The 27,170-nt window shown below is 41.1% G+C and overlaps 1 protein-coding gene across 2 annotated transcripts; it reads left to right on the forward strand.

Moving 5' to 3' along the window:
* The first annotated feature begins 572 nt into the window (after positions 1–572).
* Positions 573–27,170, forward strand: TADA1 (transcriptional adaptor 1). Of its 2 annotated transcripts, none has more exons than XM_009192973.4 (8): positions 573–778; positions 14,069–14,160; positions 14,418–14,483; positions 19,718–19,815; positions 21,226–21,435; positions 23,312–23,463; positions 25,392–25,554; positions 25,960–27,170. In XM_009192973.4, exons 1-8 carry the CDS (start codon positions 588–590, stop codon positions 26,110–26,112), a joined length of 1,125 nt encoding a protein of 374 aa, XP_009191237.1. In that variant the 5' UTR covers positions 573–587; the 3' UTR covers positions 26,113–27,170. The 2 variants fall into 2 exon arrangements, with proteins under 2 accessions (XP_009191237.1, XP_003893545.1); XM_003893496.4 differs by lacking the exon at positions 573–778 and adding an exon at positions 7,462–7,755.

The raw sequence follows: 27,170 nt of genomic DNA on the forward strand, positions 1-27,170 counted from the left end.
AAAGGAGGTAATGTAGTAGACCCACTTCCTAGCAGGTAGTTCGTACATTTCAGCTGTTGTCATTTCCTAGAGCCTGATGAGAAAGAGCTCACAATGGGTTACACTCTACTCTCTTCCTCATTCAGGACCCAAGGTCGGGGGTGGGAGCAGGGAGAGGGTAAACTCTACAGGTGGCCTCTGTAAGTCCTGCCTTTACACTCAACTACTCTCAGGCCCCTTTGGTCCGCAGCTCCCAGGCTGTCCCCAAATGTGACAATTCGTCAATTTCTTCCTATAGGTAACAACCCTGCCTGTAATATGGCAATGATTTTGAGTCCATCCCTGCCATTATTGGAGGGTCTGAAAGTCGCACCTTTGGACAACCAAGACGTTTTATGAGTCCAAGGGGCAGGACTTCCCAGGGTCCGTAGAAGGAATGCGCAAGCGTCAGGTGGCCACCAGAGACCTGCTGCTGGTGGCCAAGGGTATCATCCCGGGTCGAGGCTCCAGGCTGGGACGTGGAGACCCACTGCCCTCCTTGGCATCCCCGGCATCCTGAAGGAAAGGTGAGGGCGCATCACCCCCTGGTGGCAGCCGGGCAGACTCCAATGGCCGAGGTGGTGCTGCGCGCCGGGTCCTCCCTTCTTCCTCTAGCGAAGGCAAGCGGTGCTGCTGCAGGGACGTTTCGCTCGCGCCGGGGGACCAGCTCTGCATTCTCGCTTCGTTTCTCTGCCAACAGTCGCTTTAGGGCTCAGCGCAGCACCGTGCCGCCCTCCTGGACAGGGGCACTTACACTAGAGTAAGTGTAAAGCCAACTAACCCTCCTACACCCGCTTTCTGCAGGAGGCAGGGTTTTCAAGCTGAGAGGCCGTGAGCGCCTAGAATTGGGTGACCGCAGGTAAAGTCCTTCCTGAGGGACAAGCGCCCCCCGCGCCGCCAGAGCAGGTGAGTTCTTGAACTTGAGAGAGCCTAGGACGCACCTGGGCAGGTGCCTGGGTGATGGCCCTTGAGAGTCAGCTTAAGTCAACGAGGCCACGACCGAACCAGCCGGCCTGAAAGTGCGCGATGTCCTTCCTGTCCAGTGTGAGTGGGCATTATCCAATCTGTTGAGGGCTTGAATAGAACAAAAAGAAAGAGGAAAGGCCAATTCTCTCTCTTGAGCTGAGACATCATCTGCTTCTGCCCACTGCCCACGGTTTGGGGCTTCCTGCTCCTTAGCCTTAGGAGTGCAGGACTTACATCGGTGTCTTCGCCTCCCCGCAATCTCCTCCATTCCTCGGGCCTTCGGACTAGGATTGAATTACACCACCAGCTTTCCTGGTTCTCTAGCTTGCAGATGGCAGATGGTGGGACTTCTTTGCTTCCATAATCACATGAGCGATAATAAACACACACACACACATACATTTTTTTCCATTGGTTCTGTTTCTTGGCAAACTGGGAATAAAGGGTGTCTTTGCAAATGTACAACAAATATCATACTTCCTGGTGAAATGTGAGAAGGAGTGCCATGAAAGCCAGGTGCTCAGCGAAGAGGCCCACCGTGAGTACCAATGCTCCGCACTGCAATGGAAATTCTAGTCTTGAGCTGTTTAATACTGCTGCCACTAGCCACAGGTAGTTATTTAAATTTAAATTTAATTAAAAATTCACTTCTTGAGTCTCACTAACTGTATCTCAAGTGCTAAATAGCCATACATGGCTGCCGTATTGGAGAACCCAGCTATATGATGTTTCTAGCATTGTAGAAAGTTCTATTGGACAAAGCTGGTCTAGCCAACACAAAAACCAAAAAATGAAAAAAGAGACCTAAGGGTTGGAAAGAAAAAAGCAAGGTTTTCCTACTCTGTAGACAATATGATTATCCACACAGAATATCTAAAAAAAATCTGCAGGTAAACTATTAGAAATAATAAAGGACTTTAGCAATGTCAGTATACACAAGATAGGCATAATAATAGCTATGATAAATTGACTGTTACTACACATCTGGCACTATGCCAAGGCTTTCATGTACTCTTACATGTTACAGTAATTTAATTTTTACAAGAACCCTGAAGTAAGTAGCATTACTGTTCCTACATTGCAGATGTGGAAACTGAGGCAGAGTGATTAAGTTACTTGCTCAGAGTCACACAGCTAAATTAGAAGAAGCCAGGATTGAAACCTCAGGCAAACTAGCTCTGTAGTTTGCACTTTAACACTATGCTATTTTGCCTCCATTGCATTCCGAAGTCCCAACAAACCAAATTAGACAGCATAATAGGAGGCTGGGCATTGTGGCTTATGCCTGTAATCCCACCACTTAGGGAGTCCGAGGTGGGAGGATCGTTTGAGCCCAGGAGTTCAAGACTATCCTGGGCAGTATAGGGAAACCTCATCTCAACAAAATAATTTTAAAATTGCCTAAGCACGCTGGTGCGCACCTGTAGTCCCAGCTACGCTGGATGGAGGCTGAAGTGGGAGGATCACTTGAGCCTGGGAGAGGGAGGTTGCAGTGAGCTGAGACTGCGCTACTGCATTCCAACCTGGATGACAGAGCTAAACCTTGTCTTTAAAAAAAAAAAAATGTCTTCATGAGAACAACATTTGTAAAAGAAATTAGGCATAAAGCTCACAAAAGATGCAAGACTGAACGCGTTACTTTGGGGAAAGTCCTGGCTCTCAAGGATAGAGAACGCTATTTGGTATAATTGTGACTATAATTCCAGACAGTGAACCACCTCCTACATTTCCACCAACAAACCTGGCCAAATCTTCTGAAATTCATGTATCAATTTCCTTCCCTGGGCTCAGATTTTTCAGGGCAACACCAGACAGCAATTCATCTTTCTGGATCAGCACTTATGGCTTTTCCTCCTTCCAGAGGGTGATGTCAGTAGCCTAGTCTTCATCGAGCATAGTCTTGCTATGTTAGTAGCAACTTCAGTGACAGTGCATCAGTTTAGAATCTCTACCTGCCCAGAGTGCCAAAGATCTCTCCAATGCTTTACCTTCATCACGATACAAACATATTTTTTAGCACTGTGGAGAAGCTCTTATCCACATTCTGAGTAGTGGTCAAAGGCTTCAAAATTTCTAAATTTTATTTGGCTACGTGGTTACAGAAGTCTGAAGGGGTTCTTTTCCAAACCTTTCCAAACATGAAACTTCCAGCCTCCACAACTGTGAGATGATGTTTCAATTGTTTAAGCCACCTAGACTGTGGTATTTTGTTGTAGATGTCTGAATGGATTAAGACAAGTACCTGTAAAACTTAAGAGTGTCTTAAGCTGGGGCCCATGGGCCCCAAAAAGGCCCGTGATAGAACTGTGTTCAATAAAATTGTTTTAAATGTAATGCTATGTTATTTATGCATTAAAACATTATTCTTAGAAGGACTCCAAAGGCATCACCGGACTGGCAGTGAGATCCCATGGCATTGAAAGAAAAAGAATTAAGAACCTCTTTACCTCCTTCCATCAGGCATAAAATAAATAGATGTAGTATCAGGGCAAGATGACTCTCAACTTATTTTCAACCATAAATTTTACTAGGGCCTAATATATCCCATGTTTATAATCTTTAACTATATTAAAATCTGTAGACTGATGCAGATATAGAGGAGGAAAACATTACATAGAATTTTCTAAAATATTTAATTCCAACAAACATTTATGTTGAGTTTGAGCCACCATGTACCACAGTATAACCACATGTATAGGTACCATATGTATAGTTACCATATGCATGTACCTTATGTACCACAGCATAGCATACATATAAGTATTACAAACTACAGCAAATGTTATAAGTTCAACAAGAAAATTGAATATATGATTAATAATATTTTAAAGCTGAACTGTAAGAGTCCTTCTAGGAAAGCAGAGCTGCTGATGTCTGAAATGGAAATAACTCACACATTTGCTGACAGTGCTTAGAGAAGGCTAATGAGTCAATGGTAATGGGTAAGTGGAGTAAGAAAGTCAATCAAATATTTTTGCTATGCTAGGCCCTGGCCATGTAAAGAAGGAGTCTATGATTTATTTAAAAAGCTAAATAAACTAAATCTAAATATCATATACTGGATAAAGACAGAATAATAACTATATAATCTCCAGAGCTGGAACATCTCAGAACTCCTTCAACATCAAATTCTAATGTCAATCCAAAAGACAAGTGTTGGCGACGATGGAGAGAAATTGAAATCCTTGTACACTGTTGGCAGAAATGCGAAATGGTGCAGCCACTATGGAAAACAGTGTAGAGGTTCCTCAAAAAATTAAAAATAGTATTACCATCTGATCTAGCAATCCCACTTCTAGGCATTTATCAAAAAGAATTAAAATGAGGATCTCAACGAAATATTAGCATTCCTATGTTCATTGCAGCACTATTCACAATAGCCAAGATGTGGAAATAACCAAAATGTTCATCGACAGATGAATGGATAAAGAAAATGTGGGGGGGTGGGTGTGTGTGTGTACACACAATGGAATACTATTAGCCTTAAAAAGGAAGGAAATTCTGCAATATGTGACAACATGGATGAACCTTGAGAACATTATGTTAAATGAAATAAGCTAGTCACAGAAAGACAAATACTGCTGCATGACTCCACTTATATGGGTATCTAAAATAGTCGAATTTATAGACTCAAAGAGTGGGATGGTGGTTACCAGAGACTGTTGAGAGGGGAAATGAGGAGTCGCTAATCATAAACTTTTAGTTAAGCAACATAAATAGACTCTAGAGATCTGCTGCGCAACACAGTACCTGTAGTCAATAATAATGTACTGTACACTTAAAAATTTGTTAAAAGGGGGGCTTGTCATGGGGGCTCATGCCTATAATCCCAGCACTTTGGGAGGCCAAGGTGGGCAGATCATGAGGTCAACAGATCAAGACCATCCTGGCTAATATGGTGAAACCCCGTCTCTACTGAAAACACACAAAAAATTAGCTGGGCATGGTGACACGTGCCTGTAATCTCAGCTACTTGGGAGGCTGAGGCAGAAGAATCTCTTGAACCCAGGAGGTAGAGGTTGTAGTGAGCCAAGATCGCACCATTGCACTCCAGCTTGGGTGACAGAGCAAGATTCTGTCTCAAACAACAACAACAAAAATTGTTAAAAGGGAAGATCATGTATTATGTGTTCTCACCACAATAAAAAAAGAAATCCTAATGTTAAAAGACCAGTGCTTAATAAAATACAGAATGAGAATGGGAAAAATTAAGGAGGTACAGGCCAGGCTCTCATAAATATGTAAGTAAACTATCTATGAGAATACACCATTTAGAGGGTTTTCCTTTGTTTGTACACAGTTATATTTATGAAGGAAAAAAGTTATACAGAAACAGGCAGTATATATGAATAATACCACCAACCTTCAATTATCTATCTAATGAAATGGAAAAAAAATATGGATAAGATAAAGGAAATTTTATTTTATGTAAGTGGAGAATACATATATAAATATTTATACACATAATCCATATACTTGGAGAAATAGTCATAAATACTTAGATGTTAGGTAAGGTTGGATCCTCAGATGTCTGTTCTCAGCAACCTATTGAGTTAACTCTACTAGTTACTCTCAAACCAGCTTGTAACCAGCTGGATGATCCAAAAAATAGAAGGAAAAAAAAAAACTAAACATTTGTCAAGTACCTTGCTCTTTAAAAGCATTTTGACACACATTCTCTGAAGCTATTTATTAGTTGCACTATGCATTGTACAAATATTGCTATAAGTAAAAGGTTTAGAATTAGTTTCTTTAAAGTAACCTTCCAAATTACAAGTGGTTTTAATATTCATTTCCTTTCAAAAAAATTTGTTTTTTAAAGTCAAGGTCTCACTCTGTTGCCTAAGCTGGAGTGCAGTGGTGCTCTCATAGTGCACTGCAGACTTGAACTCCTGGGCCCAAGCAATCCTCTCACTTCGGCCTCCCCAGTAGGTGGGACTACAGGCATGTGCCACCACCCCCGGCTTGGTATTCATTTATAATATTGTGTCCAGAATTGGTTTCTTCCGGCGGGTTCTTGGTCTCGCTGACTTCAAGAATGAAGCTGCGGACCCTTGCAGTGTCTCTTAAAGTTCTTAAACATGGTGTTACAGTTCTTAAAGATGGTGTCTGAAAACCAGCAGAGAGGAGATATGTGTAAAGGGACAGAGCTATGTGATTTGTTAAAGTCAAGTTAATTAGAATGCTGAGTGCAAGTGTGGGGGTTAAGTGGGAAGGCCAGTGGTGTGTGAGGTACACAGGTAGGGTGAGTTCAGTTCATAAGAACATTTGAATGCTGGAGTCTGGAATTTGTTCAGCAGAGAGTGGGGAGCCATGGAAAACTTAAGTGGATATTTTTAAAATGTGTCAAAATTTACCCGGAGTTTTGACACAGTGAGGAAACTTTGCCTGATCTTTGTATCTCCTTTCACCTGTACATCTCCAGTACCCAAAGAGTTCCAGACACATCATAGGAGCTCACTGTATGAATTCAAGTGAAGAGAAGGTGCCCTGCTGGCACTGCAGCCAGGACAGGGCTTGTGGGTTTAGGTTGGGCAGTGAGGAAGTTGAATGAATGAACTTAAGGGGACTTCTTTGGAGAAATCGCACAAGATTTAAAAGCTATCTAGGATTATTTAAAAATCTTTGGGAGGCAATTTGACAATAAACACCAAGGCATTTATAAATATTCCTATCATTTGATCCAGTAATTCTATTTGTTGGACTCTATGCTAAGGTAATAATCCTAAAGGAGGAAAAGTTTTACGCATAAAGAAGTTTTGCTTCATTATGCTATATGCTTCGAAAGCAGTATTACAGTATTGCTTTTAACAGAAAAAAAAATGGAAACAGTCTAACAATTGGGAAACAAGTTATTGTGTACTTTCTATCTGTAGGGGTATTTAATATGTTGTCATTAAAATTATTATAAAGACAACATAATACTACAGACAAATCCTTAAGTTTAAAAACGTGCAAAATTGAACACAGAGTATTTTAAGTCATGGGGGTGTGAGAAGTAAAGGAGAAATCCAAGTGTTTGTCCGGGAGTGGTAAAACACTTTTTCTTTCTTTTTATCTGTATCCTTCTGTGTATTTTCCAAATTTTACATAATTATCTCATTTACTCAAATACTTACTAAGCATCCACTATGTGCCAGTCGCTGCTCTAGGAACTGCGGGTAATAGTGAATAAAACACAACTCCTGTCCTCGAGCCATAACTTTTACAAGATAAATCAACTAAATGTCATATGAGACGATTAGTGCCCGGGGAAAAATAAGGCAAGGAAAGAGTAAAACTGATACTGCATCTACTTTTTGAAATGGAGCGGTAAGGTACTCCTCCAGGCAGAAGGACAGCAGGCTGAATTCGGAATTGCCCGAGCGGTACCAGAATGAAAGGGCTTGGGACCCGCCAGCCTGCCAGCAACGCGGCAGCCGAGGCGGGGCGCGCGGCTTTAGGTTGGGCGCGCGACAAGGTGAAGCGGATCACGTGACTCGAGGGGCGGGAGGAAGACAGCAGAGTTTGGCCGGGCACCTTCCCTACAAAAAGGCGGGCGGAGCCGAAAACCAAACAAACGACTTCTGAGAGATTGGGGGCGGGGCTGACGGCGGCAGGCTTAGCTTCCAGAGCCAAGGCCTTCCGCCGCGTTGGTTTTTTGGTTGTTGATCGCGGTGGCCGGGCGGTCTGCGGTCGGGCTGAGACGCGCGGAGCAATGGCGACCTTTGTGAGTGAGCTGGAGGCGGCCAAGAAGAACTTGAGCGAGGCCCTGGGGGACAACGTGAAACAGTAAGAGCTGCCCCAGCGCAGCGTCCAGGCCAACACGCGGGTGCTCTCCTGGCCTCGGGCTGCCAGCCCGCCCCGGAGACGCCAGCACCGCCCGGGGGCCTGTGCAGCCTTGAGTCCACGGCGGTGGGGATTCGGGGTTTCTCCGGCCGGGGCGGGGCGGCCACCTGAACTCACCGCCCTGGAGGGACCGAGCCTCCTGGGCACCCGGGAGACCCCGGCGGGCGCCTTTGCTCGGGACTCTCTGCCCTGGGTGGGGCGGGAGAAGCGCACTCCGCACTCAAGGGCCTGCTGAGCAGGTGCGGGCCCCAGCGCGGGCCTGCGGGATGCGGGAGGCTGACTTGGGCGGAGTGAACCGGGCCCTGTGCGCCCAGCCAGAGGGCATCGCTCAGGGCGGCCCATCCCTGGAGGGCTTCCTGGAGGTGAAGGCCTGTTGAGCTCGTGTGATCTGCTAGGGATTATCGGTAAGCTCTTTTGACAGCAATTTCGTAAGGCAGACGGACCCTCTGGTGAAATCATAGTCACTGAACACTACAATTATAGTGATGATAGCAGTAGCGGACATTTAAACATTTTGAACTCACTAAATATATTATCTAATCCTTACAACAGATGTGAGGTAGGTACACTTGTTATTCCCATTTGACAGATGAGAAGACTGAGACACCTAGTGCAGATAAGTAACTTCAAAAGTCACTGTCAGGGTTGGGACCCACGCTTTTGATTCCCGACTGATTTCTTAGAGGGGCTGTAAAGGATCTCAGAGACGCCCAGCCAGACCTTCATCCAGGTTATGGCAGGGGACCTAGTGCACAGTCGGGTTAGATTCAGAATGGCCAAGGGTAAAATCAGTATCCAGCCAAGGCCAAAGCCAAACAGCGTAAAAGGAACCTCTGGGATACAAGGAAGAGTTTGGAAATTTTCAAAACGTTGTTATTACAACTTTATTTTTCAAAAATGTAGGAAGCAAATGTAAACATTTAAAATTATAGTGCCTGTGTTTTTGCTGCTAGATGGCTTCTGTGGTATTCTACACATTTGCATGACTCAATGGATGCATACTTTTAAATGATGTTGGTGGAGGAGCAATTTGGGAATACTTAATTTTTCTCCAATACTTTCTTTTCATCCTTCTCTGTTCTTTATTATTACTGGATTGAAATTACTTACCTTGGATGTCATCCATGAATTTTGTAGTTTTTCCTTCATGTGAAATTTTGGGGTGGCAGAGTTGACAGTCTACTTTTCATCCTAATAAGATAGTAATGGAAACGATAAAAAGACTAGAATTAAAATCTAAACTGTTATTTTAGCATAATTAATTTTTGGTGAACATTTATTTACTCCCAGAGACATGTTCCCCCTTTTTTTTTTTTTTGGATTGGGATCTTGCTCTGTGGCAGAGGCCGAAGGACAGTGGCCTGATCACACAGTTCACAGCAACGTTGATCTCCTGAGCTCAAGAGATCCTCCCGTGCCGTGAGCCTATAAGTGGGACTATAGGCACGCCCCACCAATCCTGGCTGAAGTTTTTTTTTCAGAGGCAGAGTTTTGCTGTGTTGCCCAGGCTGACCTCAAATCCTGGCCTCAAGCAATCCTCCCGCGTTGGCCTCCTAAAGTTCTGGGATTACAGGCATGAGCCACCACACCCAACTATAATGTTCCCCGAAAGTTATCTTTTAATATTCATGTTCACTGTGCTTATTGAATTAAATATTCTTACTTATTTTAATAGGTAAAATTGACAGCTTTCACCCTAATTACTATAGGTTTTTACTTTTGTAATACCGACTGATAAAATTTACCTTTTTTTTTTGAGATAGAATCTCGTTCTGTCGTCCTGGCTGGAGTGCAGTGGCATGATCTCCACTCACTGCAACCTCCGCCTCCTGGGTTCAAGCAATTCTCTGCCTCAGCCTCCTGAATAGCTAGGATTACAGGCACCCGCCACCATGCCTGGCTAATGTTTGTATTTTTAGTAGAGACCGGGTGTCACCATCTTGGCCAGGCTGGTCTTGAACTCCTGACCTTGTGATCCACCTGCCTTGGCCTCCCAAAGTGCTAGGATTACTGATGTGAGCCACGGCGCCCAGCCAAAATTTACATTTTTAAGCACATAAGAGGCATTTCACTCTGTTCCATCTACAGTGTTTACAAATATTTGAAAGCGAATGTTTACATACCAAAATAAATCTGAAGGACCTGGTTTGTGTATGATTGCCTTTAACCCTGATTGGATGCAATGGTGACCTCTGTCATCCCATACTCATCAGTTACAGGTTCAGGGCTGCCAAAAGTGTTTTTGAAGTTAGCATTCCTTATTTAGGTTTTAAAAGCCAAAACCGACTATGTGATGTTGGTCAAATACTGATGCTGAAGCTAAATTTGGTACATCTGGAGCATGAATCCCCACTGAAATGCAATCAAAAGAAGTTTTTATGCCTGAAACAGTTAATGGTATGGTATAGTTCTAAATTTGTTTTTCCATTCTCTCATTGTTCTTTTCCCTTCTCCTTAAAAAGTACCTCTTGGTTAAATAGTAACACTGCTGTACTGTACAGTCATTTCTTATATTTCCTCCATGAGCAGTTTGCTTTGGTTTGCATAGCCTATTTATAAGTGTGGTCCTTGGCGGTAGGCAAAACATACAAGGTTATGCACAGAGGCTGGATATGAGTTATTTGCTATTTATCCAGTGGTCTGAACATCCTTCATGTCTGACTGGTTGAGTTGTGTGCCCAAGCTGCTTCCAGGAAGACATGGGCTTTGCTAGACAACTCACTTTGTTTGGTAGCCAGTAGAATGCCATGTTCCAATAGGTGCCTCGTTTCTGTTATAGATTTGATCATATGTGATTTCTTTATGTATGTATTTATTTATTTTGAGACAGAGTCTCACTTTGTTGCCCAGGCTGGAGTACAGTGGCGCGATCTCGGCTCACTGCAACCTCCACCTTCTGGGCTCAAGTGATTGTCCTGCATCAGCCTCCTGAGTAGCTGGAATTACAGGTGCCCACCACCATGTCTGGCTAATTTTTGTATTTTTCATAGAGACAGGGTTTCGCCATGTTGGCCAGGCTGGTCTTGAACTCCTGACCTCACGTGATCCACCTGCCTTGGCCTCCCAAAGTGCTGGGATTACAGGTGTGAGTCACTGCGTCTGGCCATGATCATATGTTATTTAATATTCTTTAGATATATCCAGTGCTTCGTAGTCTGACCTACTTACACTTCTACCCATTGTCCTCACCTTCACAGGGATTGATTGACTTTGTTTTTTGGTATTTATCCTTAATCCATTTGTGTTGCTATAAAGGAATAGTTGAGGCTGGGTAATTTATAAAGAAGTTAATTTGGCTCACAGATCTGCAGACTGTACCAAAAGCATGGCACCAGCATCTTCTGGTGAGGGCCTCAGGCAGCTTCACTCATGATGGAAGGTGAAGGGGAACCCGCATGTATAGATCACTTTTTTTTTCTTTTCTTTTTTTGGAGACAGTTTCGCTCTTGTTGCCCAGGATGGAATGCAATGGCACAATCTGGACTCACTGAAACCTCTGCCTCCCGGGTTCAAACGATTATCCTGTCTCAGTCTCCCAAGTAGCTGGGATTACAGGCACATTCCACCACACCTGGCTAATTTTTGTATTTTTAGTAGAAGCGGGGTTTCATTATATTGGTCAGGCTGATCTTGAACTCCTGACCTCAGGTGATCCACCTGCCTTGGCCTCCCAAAGTGCTGGGATTATAGGCGTGAGTCATTGCGCCCGGCCTGCAGATCAGTTTGTGAGAGGAAGCAAGAGATGGGGAAGGTGTCAGGCTCTTTTTTAACAACCAGCGCTTGGAGAATCTCTTGCAGGAACTCACAGAGTGAGCGAGCTCTCACTCATTACCACCAGGAAAGATCACACCAAGCCACTGGTGAGGAATCCTCTCCCATAACCCAAACACCTCCCATTAGGTTCCACCCCCACCATTGAGGATTAAATGTCATCATGAGGTTTGGTCAAATGTCCAAACTATAGCAGTATTGTTGAGGGAAACAGTCATTTGTCTGTGGCTATACAGTGAGTTAACACAGGGACCAGGATTGGAGAGCAAGTCTTTTAACTTTTGGTAGCTAGTTCTAGCTCTTTGGGCTAAAACGTTTGCCACTGGAGAAAATAGTTTGCATTATTTTGACAGAGCTCCCTGGTGGAGCCTTGTTTTAGTTCTGGAACAAGTTCACTCATTCCAAATATATATCTGCTTCTTATAAAATACTGACATAGGACTTTTAAATAATAGAGTTTTTCTCTAGGTTACTATTTTTTTGTTGTTGTTGTTGAATAGGATGGGATAGGAAAAGACCTTTGTTTTTCTGTGGAACTTTATTTTATTTATTTCATTATTATTCCTGTCCTTTAAAAAATGTATAAAAGTGTCCACTGTTGGGAAGTTGCTGTTAATCGATTGACTAATGAATGTACAGCTATCAAGTGGAAAGGGTACCAAGCTCTAGAGCGGCACGTGTTTTGTTGTTGAGTGAAATGGGCCTGAAAGATGGCAGTGTCATGGGTTTTGGGCCACTTAAGACCCCATAAAAGCGATGGGTTTTCTCCTGAAAAACAACACAACAACAAACATGAACCCAAAGCTTTGCATGCAACTACATATGATCATAGTCAATTACATACAGAGATACTAAGATGACGTGAAGCTAATCCACACACAGGGGGAGTCCTGCCATGGGCATAATATGGCAGTGAAAATATTAAATCATCCCATTTAGAAATTTTTTTTTTTTTTTTTTTTTCCCTGTTAGGAACTCAAGTACTGAGTAATTTTTCATCCCATTCCATAAACAAGAAGCAGCTTCCTTAAGTACCAAACCAAGGGTTGTGGATGTGATGTGAAAAGTGACATATTTTACTCTAATTTCTAACACTCTTGTTAAAGTGTAAAAGGTTAAGTCATTTTTTTTTTTCTACCAGTTACCTAGTAATTTTTATTATTAGGTGTTGATTTTCACTTTAAAAACTACCTAAAGTTTCTCATATCCCCAGGCATTTTCTTTGTGCTGAGATGTTTAGAAACCCATTTTTTTTTTTTTCCAGCCAGTTAGATTGAAAGTTGAGTTTATCTGAAGGGAAGGATGTCACCTAAAACAAATATAAATGACTACTCCCCTCTCTGTTAAACACACACACTTTGAAATGTGAATCTGAAATGCAGGATTCTGGAGAGTAGGTCTGTTAGAAAGGTGACAGTGAGAAACAAAGGTATAGCTGTAGTGTTGAGCTAAGTGAATCACGAGCCCAATTCTGTGACTACCTGCCAATTCCCTTTTACTTGTTTTGAGACAAGGTCTTGCTCTGTCACCCAGGCTGGAGTGTAGTGGTGTGATCATGGCTCACCGCAGCCCTGACCTCCTGGGCTCAATCAGTCCCTCCACTTCAGTCTCCCAGGTAGCAGGGACTACAGGCATGCACCACCATGCACAGCTAAGTTTTGTATTTTTTGTAGAAGGGGGTTCCGTCATGTTGCCCAGGCTAATCTCAAACTCCTGGGTTCAAGCATTCTGCCTGCCTTGACCTCCCAAAGTGCTGGGATTACAGGCATAAGCCACTGCGCTGGCCAGTCCCCTTTTAGGGAGGATTTTCCTTTCTTTGTTGGTATTCTGATTCCTAGGTGTATTAGTTTGCTAGTGCTGCCGTAACAAAGTACCACAGACTGGTTCGCTTAAACAACAGAAATTATTTTCTCACAGTTCTGTAGGCTGGAAGTCTGTGATCAAGATTTTGGCAAGAGGCCTCTCTCCTATAGATGACAGTCTTCTTGTTGTGTGTTTACATGGTTATTTCTTTGTATGTGAATGTGTCTGTGTCCTAATTGCCTCTTCTTATCTTAGACACCAATCATACTGGATTAGGGCCCACCCTAATGGCCTCATTTAAATTACTATTTAAAGGCCCAATCTCCAAATACAGTCACATTCTGAAGTACTAGGGTTAAGGCTTTAACATAGGACTTTTGTAGGGGGACACAATTCAGCCCACAGAGCCAGGGAATGCAGAATTTCCTTTCCTGAGAGTTGGAGCATGTATGCTGAACTTGGGGAAGAAGCAAGATCTGTTTGTGCTGTAGCCCCAGCTACTCAGGAGGCTGAGGTGAGAGGGTAGCTTAAAGCCAGAAGTTCAGAGCCCTGATTGTTCCCCTGCACTCCAGCCTGAGTGACAAAATAAAACCCTGTCTCTAAAAAAAAAAAAAACCACCAATTGAAAACAAACTGGAAGCAGCCAAATCTGTGGTTCTTAATATTGTTTCTGCCTCTACAGATACTGGGCTAACCTAAAGCTGTGGTTCAAGCAGAAAATCAGCAAAGAGGAGTTTGACCTTGAAGCTCATAGACTTCTCACACAGGATAATGGTAAAATAATTATCTGCGGAGTTATTTTACTATTCTATAATTTTCCTAGATTTGTGGTAAAGTCTTTTCCCTTTTTAAAAAGTAAAATTTGGGTTTTGTGGTGTATAAGGTTATCTGAATAATGTGGATATTTAAAATTAAGTATAAAGCATGGCAGAATAGGAGATATCCAAAATCCTGACAAGCTAGACCAAAGTTGTGGTTTCCTTGTGTTGAAAATGTTTTGAATTTGATTGTCACTGTCTTCCCTTTTTCAGTCCATTCTCACAATGATTTCCTCCTGGCCATTCTCACGCGTTGTCAGATTTTGGTTTCTACACCAGGTAAGGGAGTGGAAATACTTCCAGTGTGTGTCAGTCAGCAAAGCACTAGACTTTAGCTTTCTCTAATAGACACAGCTAGTGTTTGTAAAGCAGATGTTTTTGAACTGCTCAGAAGAAACATTTTATTAGGTAGATACAAATTCTTTTACAGAATCTTTTTCTTTTTTAAAAGCAAAAACTCTTTATTTTTGAGAAAAAGGTATGATTTATCGTTTTTGATTCTTGGCATACATTTTAATTCTTTCCAGTGGAACCCAAACCTCCAGAACCCTTTTCAGTGTCATCCAAAGCTTGAACTTCTATTTCTGGAGAAAAAATCTGTTCACAAATGAGCTATGCAATGTGATCACCATTTTTGACACCAAACTTTTCTTTGCCAAAACTGAATAGTACAACACCAACATTTCGTCTATAATCTTCGTCTTATGATGCCAGCTCCTACATCAATCAAGTGTTTTTCAGCCAAGCCAGATGTGGGGCTTCTCTTTTCTGACACCCAGAAGGAAGGGCTATCTGAATGTTCATTGTCACAAGCGCTTTCTCCCTAGGTAGTATTGTGTAATCCTTGGCATGTCCAAGTCCTAGCCCCTGTGGACCCCTGGGTCCGGGCATGTTGTGATGGGAGAGCTGGGCAAGGCTACTCTGTGTGCCACCCTCCCCCACAGGCCAGTTTGCTCAATGGGGGAAATGGTGGTGTCCTTCAGAAAAGGGCATGGGAGAGCCAGAAGGCAAGCGAGGAGATAGCCCTGGAACAAGAGGGCTCAGGGTGAGCACCGAAGCAGGGACTGTCCAAATATGCAGAGCCTTTGTAAAGCAGGCCATGTCCCTGTGCTTATATTATATTGCCTTTTGGTATTGACTCCCCACTCAGCTACATTTTAGATTACGTAAGTAAATGAGAAGTGAGGAAGAGGATGGGAAGTCTGGATGAAGAAGGTAAGGGGGATGAAGAGAGGGCAGTTGGTGTTAGGTGTCCTGTACCTAAGGGATACCTAACTTGAAAGGTGTCCGTAGCTTTCGGGAGGTGGAAGAACCCAGCATATGTTGGGAACCTGGACTTCCACTATGTCCTTAAGCAAGATAGCACCTGAAAGGTCAAGCTTCAGCTCCTGTGTTTGGCAGATTATTGGCAGAGAACAAGAGGCAGGGGATAGTAGCATGTTGAGGGGGTAGGTAGAAACGAAACCTGTCACTTTAACCTGAAGAGAAGATTAAGCTATAAGTCACCTCTTTCAACCATCTTAGTTTAATCAGTCAGAAACAAGTAATTAAATACATTGAAAACTTTCCTCATGATAAAAGTCATCCTGGACTTTTTAACAAAAATTAGGCCAAATGATTTATTCAGTAGTTTTTTTGTTTCTAAATTGCAATTTATATCTATTCATAAGACTACAAAAGTTACCATTAGAATTGTGCTTACCAACTCCTGTTGTAGATTAAATGGAAATTTTTTAAGGTCTTAGGGTGATTCTGATGATCATATACTGAAAGCTTATGTTTTATCTATAAATGCCTAGTATTTTTTATCCTCTCTCTCTGTTTACTTCTACTGTATGATAAAGAACTCACAGCCAGGGCATGGTGGCTCATGCCTGTATTCACAGCACTTTGGGAGGCTAAGGTGGGCGGATCACTTGAGGTCAGGAGTTGGAGACCAGCCTAGCCAAGATGGTGAAATCCCCTACTCTGCTAATAATACAAAAAAGAAAATTAGCGGGTGTGGTGGTTAACACTTGTAGTCCCAGCTGTTCAGGAGGCTGAGGCAGGAGAATCGCTTGAACCTGGGAGGCAGAGGTTACAGCGAGCAAAGATTGTGCCATGGCACTTCAGCCTGGGTGACAGAGTGAAACTGTGTTCAAAAAAAAAAAAAAAGAATTCATGTAAGATCTCCTAACACCTCATTCGTTGACCCTCAAAGAAGTCGTTAATGTGTAGTAAACTGTGACCACTTGCTTGTGGAGTTGTATTAGAGAGCAGTGACTGCTTCCCTCCCCTTACCACACTCATCACCGCACATTCTTACACCGTGTCAGATTTTTGATGTGCTAGTTAATTTATATACAAGTAGACTTTAGCCATTCCTCTTTTGTGTCCAAAGTTAAATCATAATCTACTTTGTTGTATAAAATTTAATTTGATCAGAAAAGCCAATATTGTGAGGATTACATCTTACTTTTTAGGGAAGCATATTGTAAATGGCCACATATGCAAAAGATAAATGGAGTGATCAGAAATAAAAACCCTGGTTGATAAGAGTCAAGAGACTTAGGTTCAATTGTAGGTTTTGCCACTAGCTTACATAATACAGTTACTTGGGTGTTCTTAACTTTCACATTTATAAAATAAGTACAGCAATATCTACCCTGTAGGATTATGAACTTACAAAAAAGTGATTTTAAAAATAAAAAATGCCAGCCAGGCTCAGTGGCTCAAGCCTGTAATCCCAACACTTTGGGAGGCCAAGGTGGGTGTACCACCTGAGGTCAGGAGTTCGAGACCAGCCTGGCCAACATGGTGAAACCACTTCTCTACTAAAAGTACAAAAATTAGCTGGGCGTGGTGGCAGGCACCTATAATCCCACGTAGTAGGGAGACTGAGGCAGGAGAATTGCTTGAACCCGGGAGGCGGAGGTTGCAGTGAGCCAAGGTTGTGCCACTGCACTCCAGCCTGGGCAACAGACTAATACTCTGTCTCAAAAAAGAAAGTGAATTAAATTAAAAGAATAAATAAAAATTGCCAAACAAGTGTTGAAGTGGTATTCGTAAGTATAGGTGGCTGATTTTAATTAGATAAAAACCTTTGATATTCTGAATGCTTGTTAATAGTTATTTTAAAACAAATGAAGAAGCATTTGGATTTTGAGAATGTATTCTTCCATTGAACACCCCAAATTTCTCAAAATGAAATTAATATTTGTTAGCAACAAAGAGAAGATTTCTATTAAAAGTAAAATATAGTTCTTTGTACCTCACAGTTTTGGATGGGTTGTTTTCTAGTTTTCTAAACTTGTCAGGAAAGATGATATTAATAATAATATTTGTTGAGTGCAGCATACTAGACACTTATATGCATTGTCTTTAATCCTCACAACAATTCTGCAGGGTAGGTGTTAGCCTGTTTTTATAGATAAAGACACAAACTTCAGAGAAGAGAAAACAAAACAAAAGAAAATAAAAACTTGCCTTAATCCTGGATGTGCTGGATCAAAACTGAAATCTAAGTGCTACTAAAAAGCCTTCCCTTTTGTCATGGTTAGGCCTTACCATGCTTTGCTTGGCCATACAGCAGCAGCTGGTAAACTCTGAGTTTGCAGGCCTGCTCCTTTGCATCATCATCTGCATGTTCAGCCTACTTTCCTATCATCACTTAGCATCCAGTTTCATTTATCAGGAAGAGATTTCTTGGGAAAATCATCTAAGATTGACTGACCTTATCAAGTGAGATCTGTGCATGCCAAAGATAAGAGGAACCTGACTTCCCAAACAGTTCTTTTTAAGCTGAGGAATCTGGAATATTTTTTTTTGAAAGCTTTAAAAACGTTTCTTTCCAAAAATATCAAAATTGCAGGAACATTTTACTATGATTATGGGTGATTTTTTTCTTTCTTAAACATTTTTTTGTTTTAAGTGTACTATAGTGAGGTTGTATTCTTTTTTTTTTTTTTTTTAACATTAAACAATATATATTCATGGTTTAAAAAAACATCAATAGCACAGAAGGTTTTACGATAAAAGCTTTTTCCCACCCCAGACCTATTTCCAAAGGCAACTACTTTTTGTTTTTTTGTTCTTCTGGTGGGACTTCTATAGCCCTCATAGTTGCTTAAATTTGTTTCTGGATTTACTGATTTTAACATCTCTGTCTTATTGCTCTGTGTTTGAGATTTCCTCAACTCTTTTGGCCTTTCTGTTGAATGCATTCTTTAATTCAGCAATTTTAATAGCATCTTGTTTCATGGATAAACATGTTCTCAAAGTTTTCTGCAGATACCAGTTGGAAATTTTATCAGAATTCTTTTGCATTTCCTGTCTAGGACATCTATTGTTTTGTTTTTGTTTTTGTTTTTTTAGCTTGCTCTTTCTTGTCATGTGAAAGAATATTGTCAAATATCTGGTGATTCATTGTTGTCCTTTTCATGTTTTAAGAATGAAGCATAAAACTGCCTAGAGACTTTGCTTTAGAGTGAGCCGACAGGAAGCCTACTGTTAAACTGGGATCTCCCAAATTCCCGTATGCAGAGAGCTTTGCTGTAGGGTACCGACATCCATACCAACTACCTTAGTAAATCCCAGAAATTGTGTTCAGTTTAACTAGAGAAGAGTCCTTATTCCCTCCCCACCTTCCTTCTAACCCCCTGCCCCAGCTATTACAAATACCCTGCTCTGTGTCATCTGTGCATGGGAATGAGCCTTCATGGGTCTGTGACCTGCAGTTGCACAGAAGGGCCCTGCACTTGGGTTTGTACCATCATTATCTTGAAATCCTTAATTTTTGAACATGAGGCCCAGCACTTTGATTTTGCACTGAACCCACTTTTGGGGGTGAGTGAATGGGTTTGTGTGGATGATTTAAGGATATAGACATTCCATTAATTTTGTTTTTAGCCTTACAGATCCCTCCTCGTTTCCACTCACTCACATTCTCCCAATCCAGGTTGTGGGTTTCTACCAGGCAGGTTGACGTGCTTCTGCCTCACTTGCCACCTTCCTTGCCTAGCCTAGGTTACAGCTTCCATGGGTCTGCTTTGTGAGTCTGCACCCTTTTAGTGCATCCTAGAAATTTGTTGACATCTCATCGTGTCTGCCACTCATTTTCCATTTTAATCTCTGTTGTGCAAGTGTGCCATTTACCTTCCTTACTTTCATATTTTGTAGCGTGTTGGTAGAGGAGATAAATACATGTGCTCAGTTCATCATCTTAGACCAGAATTTGCTGGTCTAGTCTATGATAATACTACTGCTAATAAACAAAACACCCAGTAAACAGTAATTAAAAATATAAAAAAATTTGTCTTCCTAAAAAAATTTTAGTTGCAGCTAGGAAAAAAAATGTGATTTGAGAGGATTGATGATTTTATTTAGAGAAGTAGAAAGAGAAGATTTTGATTTAAGCATTCATTATTTATTTGCATTTCATGAGCATTCCATGCTTTTTACCCCAAATGAAAACAAACTTAGCAGTTATCAGTTGTCCTTATTTTTACTTATGGTTATATATTTCTGTCTCCTAGACGGTGCTGGATCTTTGCCCTGGCCAGGGGGTTCTGCAGCAAAACCTGGAAAACCCAAAGGAAAGAAAAAGCTTTCTTCTGTTCGTCAGAAATTTGATGTAGGTTGTTCTTTAATAGATCTTGGTAATGATTGATTGAAGTACTGGCGTGTTGGGATTAGCTTTAGTTTTTAAATGAATATTAAAATACTGGTAGTAGAGTTTTAAGAAAGGGAGTATGATTTGGGAAGAACAGGGTTTCAAGGATTGTGAGTCCTAGGTGTCTAAATTTTATAGTTCTTGTTTGTTGCTTAAATATTAATGTTATCATTAGTACCTAATGATTTTTCAGTTATTCAAAACAATGCCTTTGTCTCTCCTCTTAAATATTTTTCTTGAATGAATAATGTTTCTTGGATGAAGACATCTGTCCCAAGGGCTCAGGCAGCCTGCAGGCCTTTGGTGGGATCTTGGTGATCCCCAGCTGGGCCCTGAGCCTTTTGGGGACTAGTAGAGATGTCATGAAGGCATTTGGCTATAAAATTTGGAAGCATTTTAAAACAAATTGCTTTTTTCAGTGTATATTTAGAGAAAAGAAACTTCCCCAAAGTAACCCTTTTATAGGTTTATGGGGTATTGATAGCTTTACTGATTAACATCAATAAACAATTACTTATTTTCACCTTGACTGTATGCTTTATATCAGTAAGAATCTAAAGGGCATCGGGATCTGTAGAGAGACATGTCTGATTTAAAAAGACATGTTCAGTATAAAGTAGTTCTGTGCTTGGAAAATGGAAAAATAACTGTGTTGGTTTCATAATATCAATTTCAAACAGGGACAAAACATCGTCACTGCAAAATCTTTTATATTGGCCTTAAGCAAAAGCTACCGGGGCGTATCTCCCAGTGGTGATGGCGAATATGAATGGGCTATCAGAATCTCCCAGGGGAAGGCTGAGATTTTATGAATGAAAAAGACTGAGATAAATAGTCATGACTGTATCTTAGGTTCTGTATTGAGAATTCTAAGTAGAAAATAACAGCAATTAAATAGTTACACTACATAGCATTATCTTGGAATATTTGTTACTAGATCTGCCATATTGGTTAGCTAGGCTTTTTAAGATTTAATTGAATCATTCATGATATGTTTGTACTTTTAGAACCTACTTACGGTTAGATTTAAAATGCTCTGACTTGTTTGAATATAGTTCTATACTTCTCCTTCTCCGTCAGTTATTTTTAACACAGTGCTATACATTCTGTGATCACCAAGGTATTAATTGAATAGAATAAACTACTATGCAAACTATCATTATTCCCCTTAATCCATGTCTTCATTATTATCTTGTATTGGATGTGAATTTGTGATTATTTGTGCATGAATTAACTTTTTTTCCCCTTAACCCCTGTGGTATAGTTTTGGTGGCATTAATTTGTAGGATCTCGACTTCAATACAGGAGTTAACTTTTGTGTCTTGTTTGCCACTGTGATGAGTAATTTTTAAAAGTTTTTCTTACTCATAGCATAGATTCCAGCCTCAAAATCCTCTCTCAGGAGCTCAGCAATTTGTGGCAAAGGATCCCCAAGATGATGACGACTTGAAACTTTGTTCCCACACAATGATGCTTCCCACTCGAGGCCAGCTTGAAGGGAGAATGATCGTGACTGCTTATGAGCATGGGCTGGACAATGTCACCGAGGAGGCAGTTTCAGCTGTTGTCTATGCTGTGGAGGTTGGTTTGTGTTGGCAGGAATAATCTTACAGGTTGAATGTGATAGGCTTGTGTGTTGTTTAAAGTCGGTATTGCAAGAAAAGAATCCAAATGTCACTCTGATTTCACAGAATTGTCATTGTTGAAGTTTTCTGTTTTTTTTTTTGAGACAGCGTCACTGTCTCCAGGCTGGAGTGCAGTGGCACGATCATGGCTCACTGCAACCTGGAAATCCTGGGCTCAAGCGATCCTCCTGCCTCAGCCTCTCAAGAGCTGGGACTACAGACTTGCGCCACCATACTCAGCTAATTTTTTAAACAAATTTTTGTAGGGATGCGGGTCTCTCTGTGTCGTCTAGCTGGTCTCGAATTCGTGGGCTCAAGTGGTCTTCCCGCCTTGGCCTCCCAAAGTGCTAGGATTTACACGTGTGAGCCATACCACACCTGGCTGAAAGTTGTTTTCTTTTAAGAGGAGAAACTCATTACAATCCAAATAATTGTTTTCAGGTAATAGACTAAGCTTTTCAGAAAGGTTATTTATGGCATAACTCTTCTGGTTGATCTGATGTTTTGCCAACAGGGGAACAGTTTTTAAGGAAATAAATGAAATTGGAATCCTAAAGATTATAGTCACTTGTTTTTGCTGTGATACAGCACCGAAAAGTATTAGTCTTGGCATCTGAACAGCAGGATTCTTATCTCTGCACATGATTTCATTCGTCTATTCATCTTATTCATTTAGTTAGTTGACAAAACTAATTTGACGTTGAGGTTTATAGTGCATGGGTATAGTCAGGTGACATTGGATTTTCAATTCTCTGAGCCCTATTTTCTTCATCTGTACCTCAAAAATAATAACAGCTGTCTCATGAAGTTATAAACATTAATATAAGTTATAAACATTATAAGTTGGTGTGCAAACCAACTTAAATAGTATAATAATGTCTTGATATAAGTGGATTTTCCTTGGTATAATTGAAGCACCCTGCCTGATCCTGGCTCCCCTACAATGGTACCCTATAATGGTATCCTGGGACGAGTTCTGTCACTATTTTCACAGGCTTCCTGAACCTTTTCTTGTGTACTTGGCTCTCATGAAAGTGAAGAGAAATCAAGTACCTAATTTATTTTGTGCTTATTTCCTATATATCTGTTGTTTATGTGGCTTTTGAGAGAGCCAAGGTTCTTTTCACGCAAGGATTTTGGTTCCAATAATACCAGATCTTAAAACTTTTTGTCCTAATTTAAAGTTTCAGCATAGTTTGTCTCTTTTTAAAAAGTCATTTTTGCTCACGCCTGTAATCCCAGCACTTTGGGAGGCTAAGGTGGGTGGATCACCCAAGGTCAGGAGTTCGAGACCAGCCTGGCCAACATGGTGAAACCTCGCCTCTACTAAAAATACAAAAATTAGCCGGACCTGGTGGCGGGCATCTGTAATCCCAACTACTCAGGAGGCTGAAGCAGGAGAATTGCTTGAACCTGGGAGGCGGAGGTTGCAGTGAGCCGGGGTTGTGCTACTGCACTCCAGCCTGGGCAGTAAAGCAAGACTCCATCTCAAAAAGTCATTTTTGTGTACTTCTTTTAAAGCCATCTAAAAATCATTTTTGAGAGAGAAGAGCCAATTTAGAGATGTAAAGACTTTTCAGATTTCATGTATAGCAAGCCCATCTTAAAGAGAACTATTAATGACAATAAGCATGTCCCCCTCTTTCCCATACCCTCCTACTCCTTTGGTGTGGCTCTGTGGCTCTTCATATGAACGTTCATTTGGTTCTAGCGTATACTAACCTATTGTGCATCTCCGTCTAAATGCCAATAAATGTTTTTTGGTCAATGGAAGTTTTATGATTTTCTTTTAAAGAGGCTATCATGCTATTTTTCTTTTCTTATTTTTACAGAATCACCTGAAAGATATACTGACGTCAGTTGTGTCAAGAAGGAAAGCTTATCGGTTACGAGATGGCCATTTTAAATATGCCTTTGGCAGTAATGTGACCCCGCAGCCATACCTGAAGAATAGTGTAGTAGCTTACAACAACTTAATAGAAAGGTAAATGACGTTTCTTGTGATTTTCTTCCATCTTTGGTAGTTGTTTATACTCCTCTTATGTGTAAATAATTAATTGTTAAATAATTGTGTTTTCATAGGTTTAAAGTACCTTTAATAGGAGTACAATTTTATTTTTTAAAGTCTGATACTTGCTTGAGATCTAGTGAATTATTTTGGTACTCCTTTTATGAGAAGTGAAGTTGCAGAGTTTGGCTGCTGCATGTGGGTTTAATGTGCTTGTCCCCCCATCCCCCCTCCCCAACTTTCTTAGGGGGAATGGAGTAGTGCATAGGCAGTGCATCCTGAGGGTTCCTGAGGGGCATCACCTGCCCAGTGGGGAAGTGAGCCTGCTTTCAGTTAGAGGCAGGGCCTGTGATTGTTGGGTCACAACTGGGTGTCTTGGTGGTAGGAGGAGGAGGAGTGGTAGGTGTTACTCCAGGCCCTCATCTGGCTCTTGTAGGCATAGCTCAAGATAGTGGCCTGTGCCTGGTGTCATCACATTGCTTTTGGCCTCCTGCTGTGCAGACGTGGTCTCTCAGCTCACCTCTGGGATTCCTGTGTCCTCTTCCCATTGAGGGCTTCAGGATGTCTCTGTGTCCTGAGTCACCCCTTTATGAAACAGCCTGGATTACTCTCATCCCTGTGTTGTCTTTCTTATCCTTCCATCTCCCTTTGTCCTCCACTTTCCCCAAAGGGAATTCAGTCTGAATTTTAAACCTTTGAGAAATAAAAAAAAACCAATAATATAATTTTCTTTATGGTTACTGAAGTGACTTGAATTTCTTGGGATTTGCTGGACTTTGCATATCTGGTTAGTTTGGGAGAAGAGAGGTACAGAGATAACTGGGACTTGCAAGTTCAGAGAAAAAAGTATGTATGACTGGGAAGGCTGGCAGGGTGATTGGTGAAGTGACAGGAAGGGAAGGCAGGAGGTGTAGGTGAAAAGCTAAGAGAGTTGGATAGAGAAAATGTTGATACCACATGTGGGAGTTTGTGCCAGTGCCCATTTCATGGCTCTGAAGACCTTTACAGGGGTCATGGGCCTATTTTAACCCATCTTAAATTGGGTTCACTGTTTAGATTGCCATATGTGGTGATTTATTGTCTGAATCCCATTCAAGCGTATCTGTTTGGGATCATTCTTCTCTAGAAAAAAACAAATCCCCAAAAGTGGCTCCTTGTAGTGGGTGATGTTGGGAGCAGCGTCTGGCCCTGGCGGGACTCCCAAGCCCTCTCTGCCCTGCTGGCTGGTCTCTGAGGGCTTTTGCCTCTCTATTGGCCACTTGTTACTCTAACAGGGCTGCTTTTGTCTGATGCTTCAGTCCCACGCTAACGTTCCACTGTGCTTTCCTCTGAGTTACTGCTTTACTCTTTTGTTTTACCTCTTGATATGTCCTCAGCATTGTGTAGGTTATCTCCTACTGGGTTATGAAGTAAAACCCATGTCTGACTTCTCAGTTTGTATCTTCCTCTATTTTGGGAAATTGGCAGGTTCTGGATTAATTTTCCCCACTCTCCATTTTTGCCTGTTGCTTCTGTGCTATGTCTTCTTTTCTTCTCATTTATTTTAGAACGCGTTGTCTCCAGTACCATTCACCTCCGTTTTTAATGTTATATTCCTGTATTTAAGGTCTATTAGTTTTTTCAACTGGAAGCTCTTTAAGGGTAGGAAACAATTTTGGTTCAGTATCCTGAGCTAAGTAAGTATTTTACCATTGTGGAAGAAGGAGGGTAAATGTAGTTGCATTACGTTTTATTTCCAGCCTTTACACATTAAAATTACAGACTATTCATATCTACAGGAGTAGACATTGAATGGATTTCTAATTCAATTAAATATATTTTTAATAAGATTCTAGCAGGCCACTCCTGTCCTTGTTGTTTGGTTGTCTCGATGCTGGGAATATTTCTGAAATTTGTATTTTCAGCCCTCCAGCTTTTACCGCTCCCTGTGCTAGTCAGAATCCAGCTTCTCACCCACCCCCTGATGATGCCGAGCAGCAGGCTGCACTCCTGCTGGCGTGCTCTGGAGACACACTGCCTGCATCTTTGCCTCCGGTGAACATGTATGACCTTTTTGAAGCTTTGCAGGTAAGTCTTGGCTCCTTAAAGTTTACCTAGATTTATGGATAGGTTAAAAGAGTCTTTAAGTCTACAAAGGTACTCACTGTTTTTTTTCCACTTCTTGGCTTTGTGTTTTTCAGTTTTGTCTGTTATAAAAGCCATTATTAATACTAGCCTCATTTTTCAAATCCTGAAAATCTCCTTCTATCTCCCCAATAAAGAAAGAAAAGAAAAAAAATCCCTCATTCTCCTATTCCTGTTTCAGAAGCTTGTTATTTCCTTATCTTATTATTATTCAATTGGTGATTCATTTTAGTGTCTGACTGAAAGTTTATAGATGTGTGTACATTTTGTTGATCTAAACCCTTCTATATGTCAGAAAAATAAGTCTACTGAAGTATAATTGGAGACGCGTTAATTTTTTAATCCCAGGTACACAGGGAAGTCATTCCTACACATACTGTCTATGCCCTTAATATTGAAAGGATCATCACGAAACTCTGGCATCCAAATCATGAAGAGCTGCAGCAAGACAAAGTTCACCGCCAGCGCTTGGCAGCCAAGGAGGGGCTTTTGCTGTGCTAAATTAGGATTTGAGGGTGTGGGACCCTCACCAAATTCATTGATTACTGCAAATTGAATGTTTTTGGGGTCCACATTTCAAGGCTGAAGTGTATAGTGTATATATAACCTTTCCTATGGAAATGTGACATTGAGTACATTTTGTGTTGCTGTTGAGAAGCCATTAATATAAATCTTTGGTAATGACCCATATTTCTATATGTGTGTATGTTCCCAGTTGTGGGAGCAGGCACTAACGAAATCCTGTGCCTGAAATGGAGATATTTAGGTACCTGAGGCTTAGTGTCCTGTGGTTTGCATGTAAGATAGATGACATTGTAAAACAAAGAAGCTGTTATAACTTAATCCCCCTGATCAGCAGGATATCTGTGTGTTCAGTGACGTCATACATTCTGTATCTAGTAGTCTAAAATTTCTGCCTTTCTCCTAAAGAATGTGTTCTTGCATTTTGGTTGAAATAACCTACAGTGTTAACAATCAGATACCTCCTTTAGTGACCAGTTTAATTTTTAATAGCTATAGATAGCACCTGAGAAATTTATCACTATAACTCCACAGGAAATATGACATGGAAATGCTCTGTGTACTAAACAAAATAAAGTCCCTCTTTGCATTTAAAACCAAAGTCAAAACAATACTCTTGTAATGCAGTTAATTAACTTTACGCCTTCCCATGACTCAAGTTTTGTTAAATAGGCCCAAAAACTTTGATTGGCAGTTTCTTTGGTTAATTATTCCTATAGAATGTATTTTAAGAAATCTATACAAATTGGATATATGCTTGGTAATTCCCCAGTTTCTAGGAGGTACCTGTTTCTACCGTTTCAAGTGATAAAGTGAAAATAATTTACATTCGACAGTGTTACTGATAACAAACCTACTTTAAGAGATATGTTGCTTTTTACTTAAGGGATAGTGTTGACAGATAAATTAGAATGTATAGATAGGTTTGTCTCGGTCTAAATAATGGCTGTATAGATATGTATATATGGTTCACATATCTGGATCTGTGTATTTGATTTTGTACTTTAAATGTGACAAATAAACCTTTTGGGAGAAAA

This window comes from Papio anubis, chromosome 1 (assembly GCF_008728515.1).
Source record: "Papio anubis isolate 15944 chromosome 1, Panubis1.0, whole genome shotgun sequence".
NCBI lineage: Eukaryota > Metazoa > Chordata > Mammalia > Primates > Cercopithecidae > Papio > Papio anubis.

What these genes read in the sequence shown, in the direction of transcription:
- TADA1 (XM_009192973.4), top strand. Translation starts at nt 588, where the DNA reads ATGGCCGAGGTGGTGCTGCGCGCCGGGTCCTCCCTTCTTCCTCTAGCG. An exon ending in ACTTCTCACACAGGATAATG is followed by an intron (nt 14,161 to 14,417) that starts GTAAAATAATTA and finishes TCCCTTTTTCAG; the next exon opens with TCCATTCTCACAATGATTTC. An exon ending in GATTTTGGTTTCTACACCAG is followed by an intron (nt 14,484 to 19,717) that starts GTAAGGGAGTGG and finishes TCTGTCTCCTAG; the next exon opens with ACGGTGCTGGATCTTTGCCC.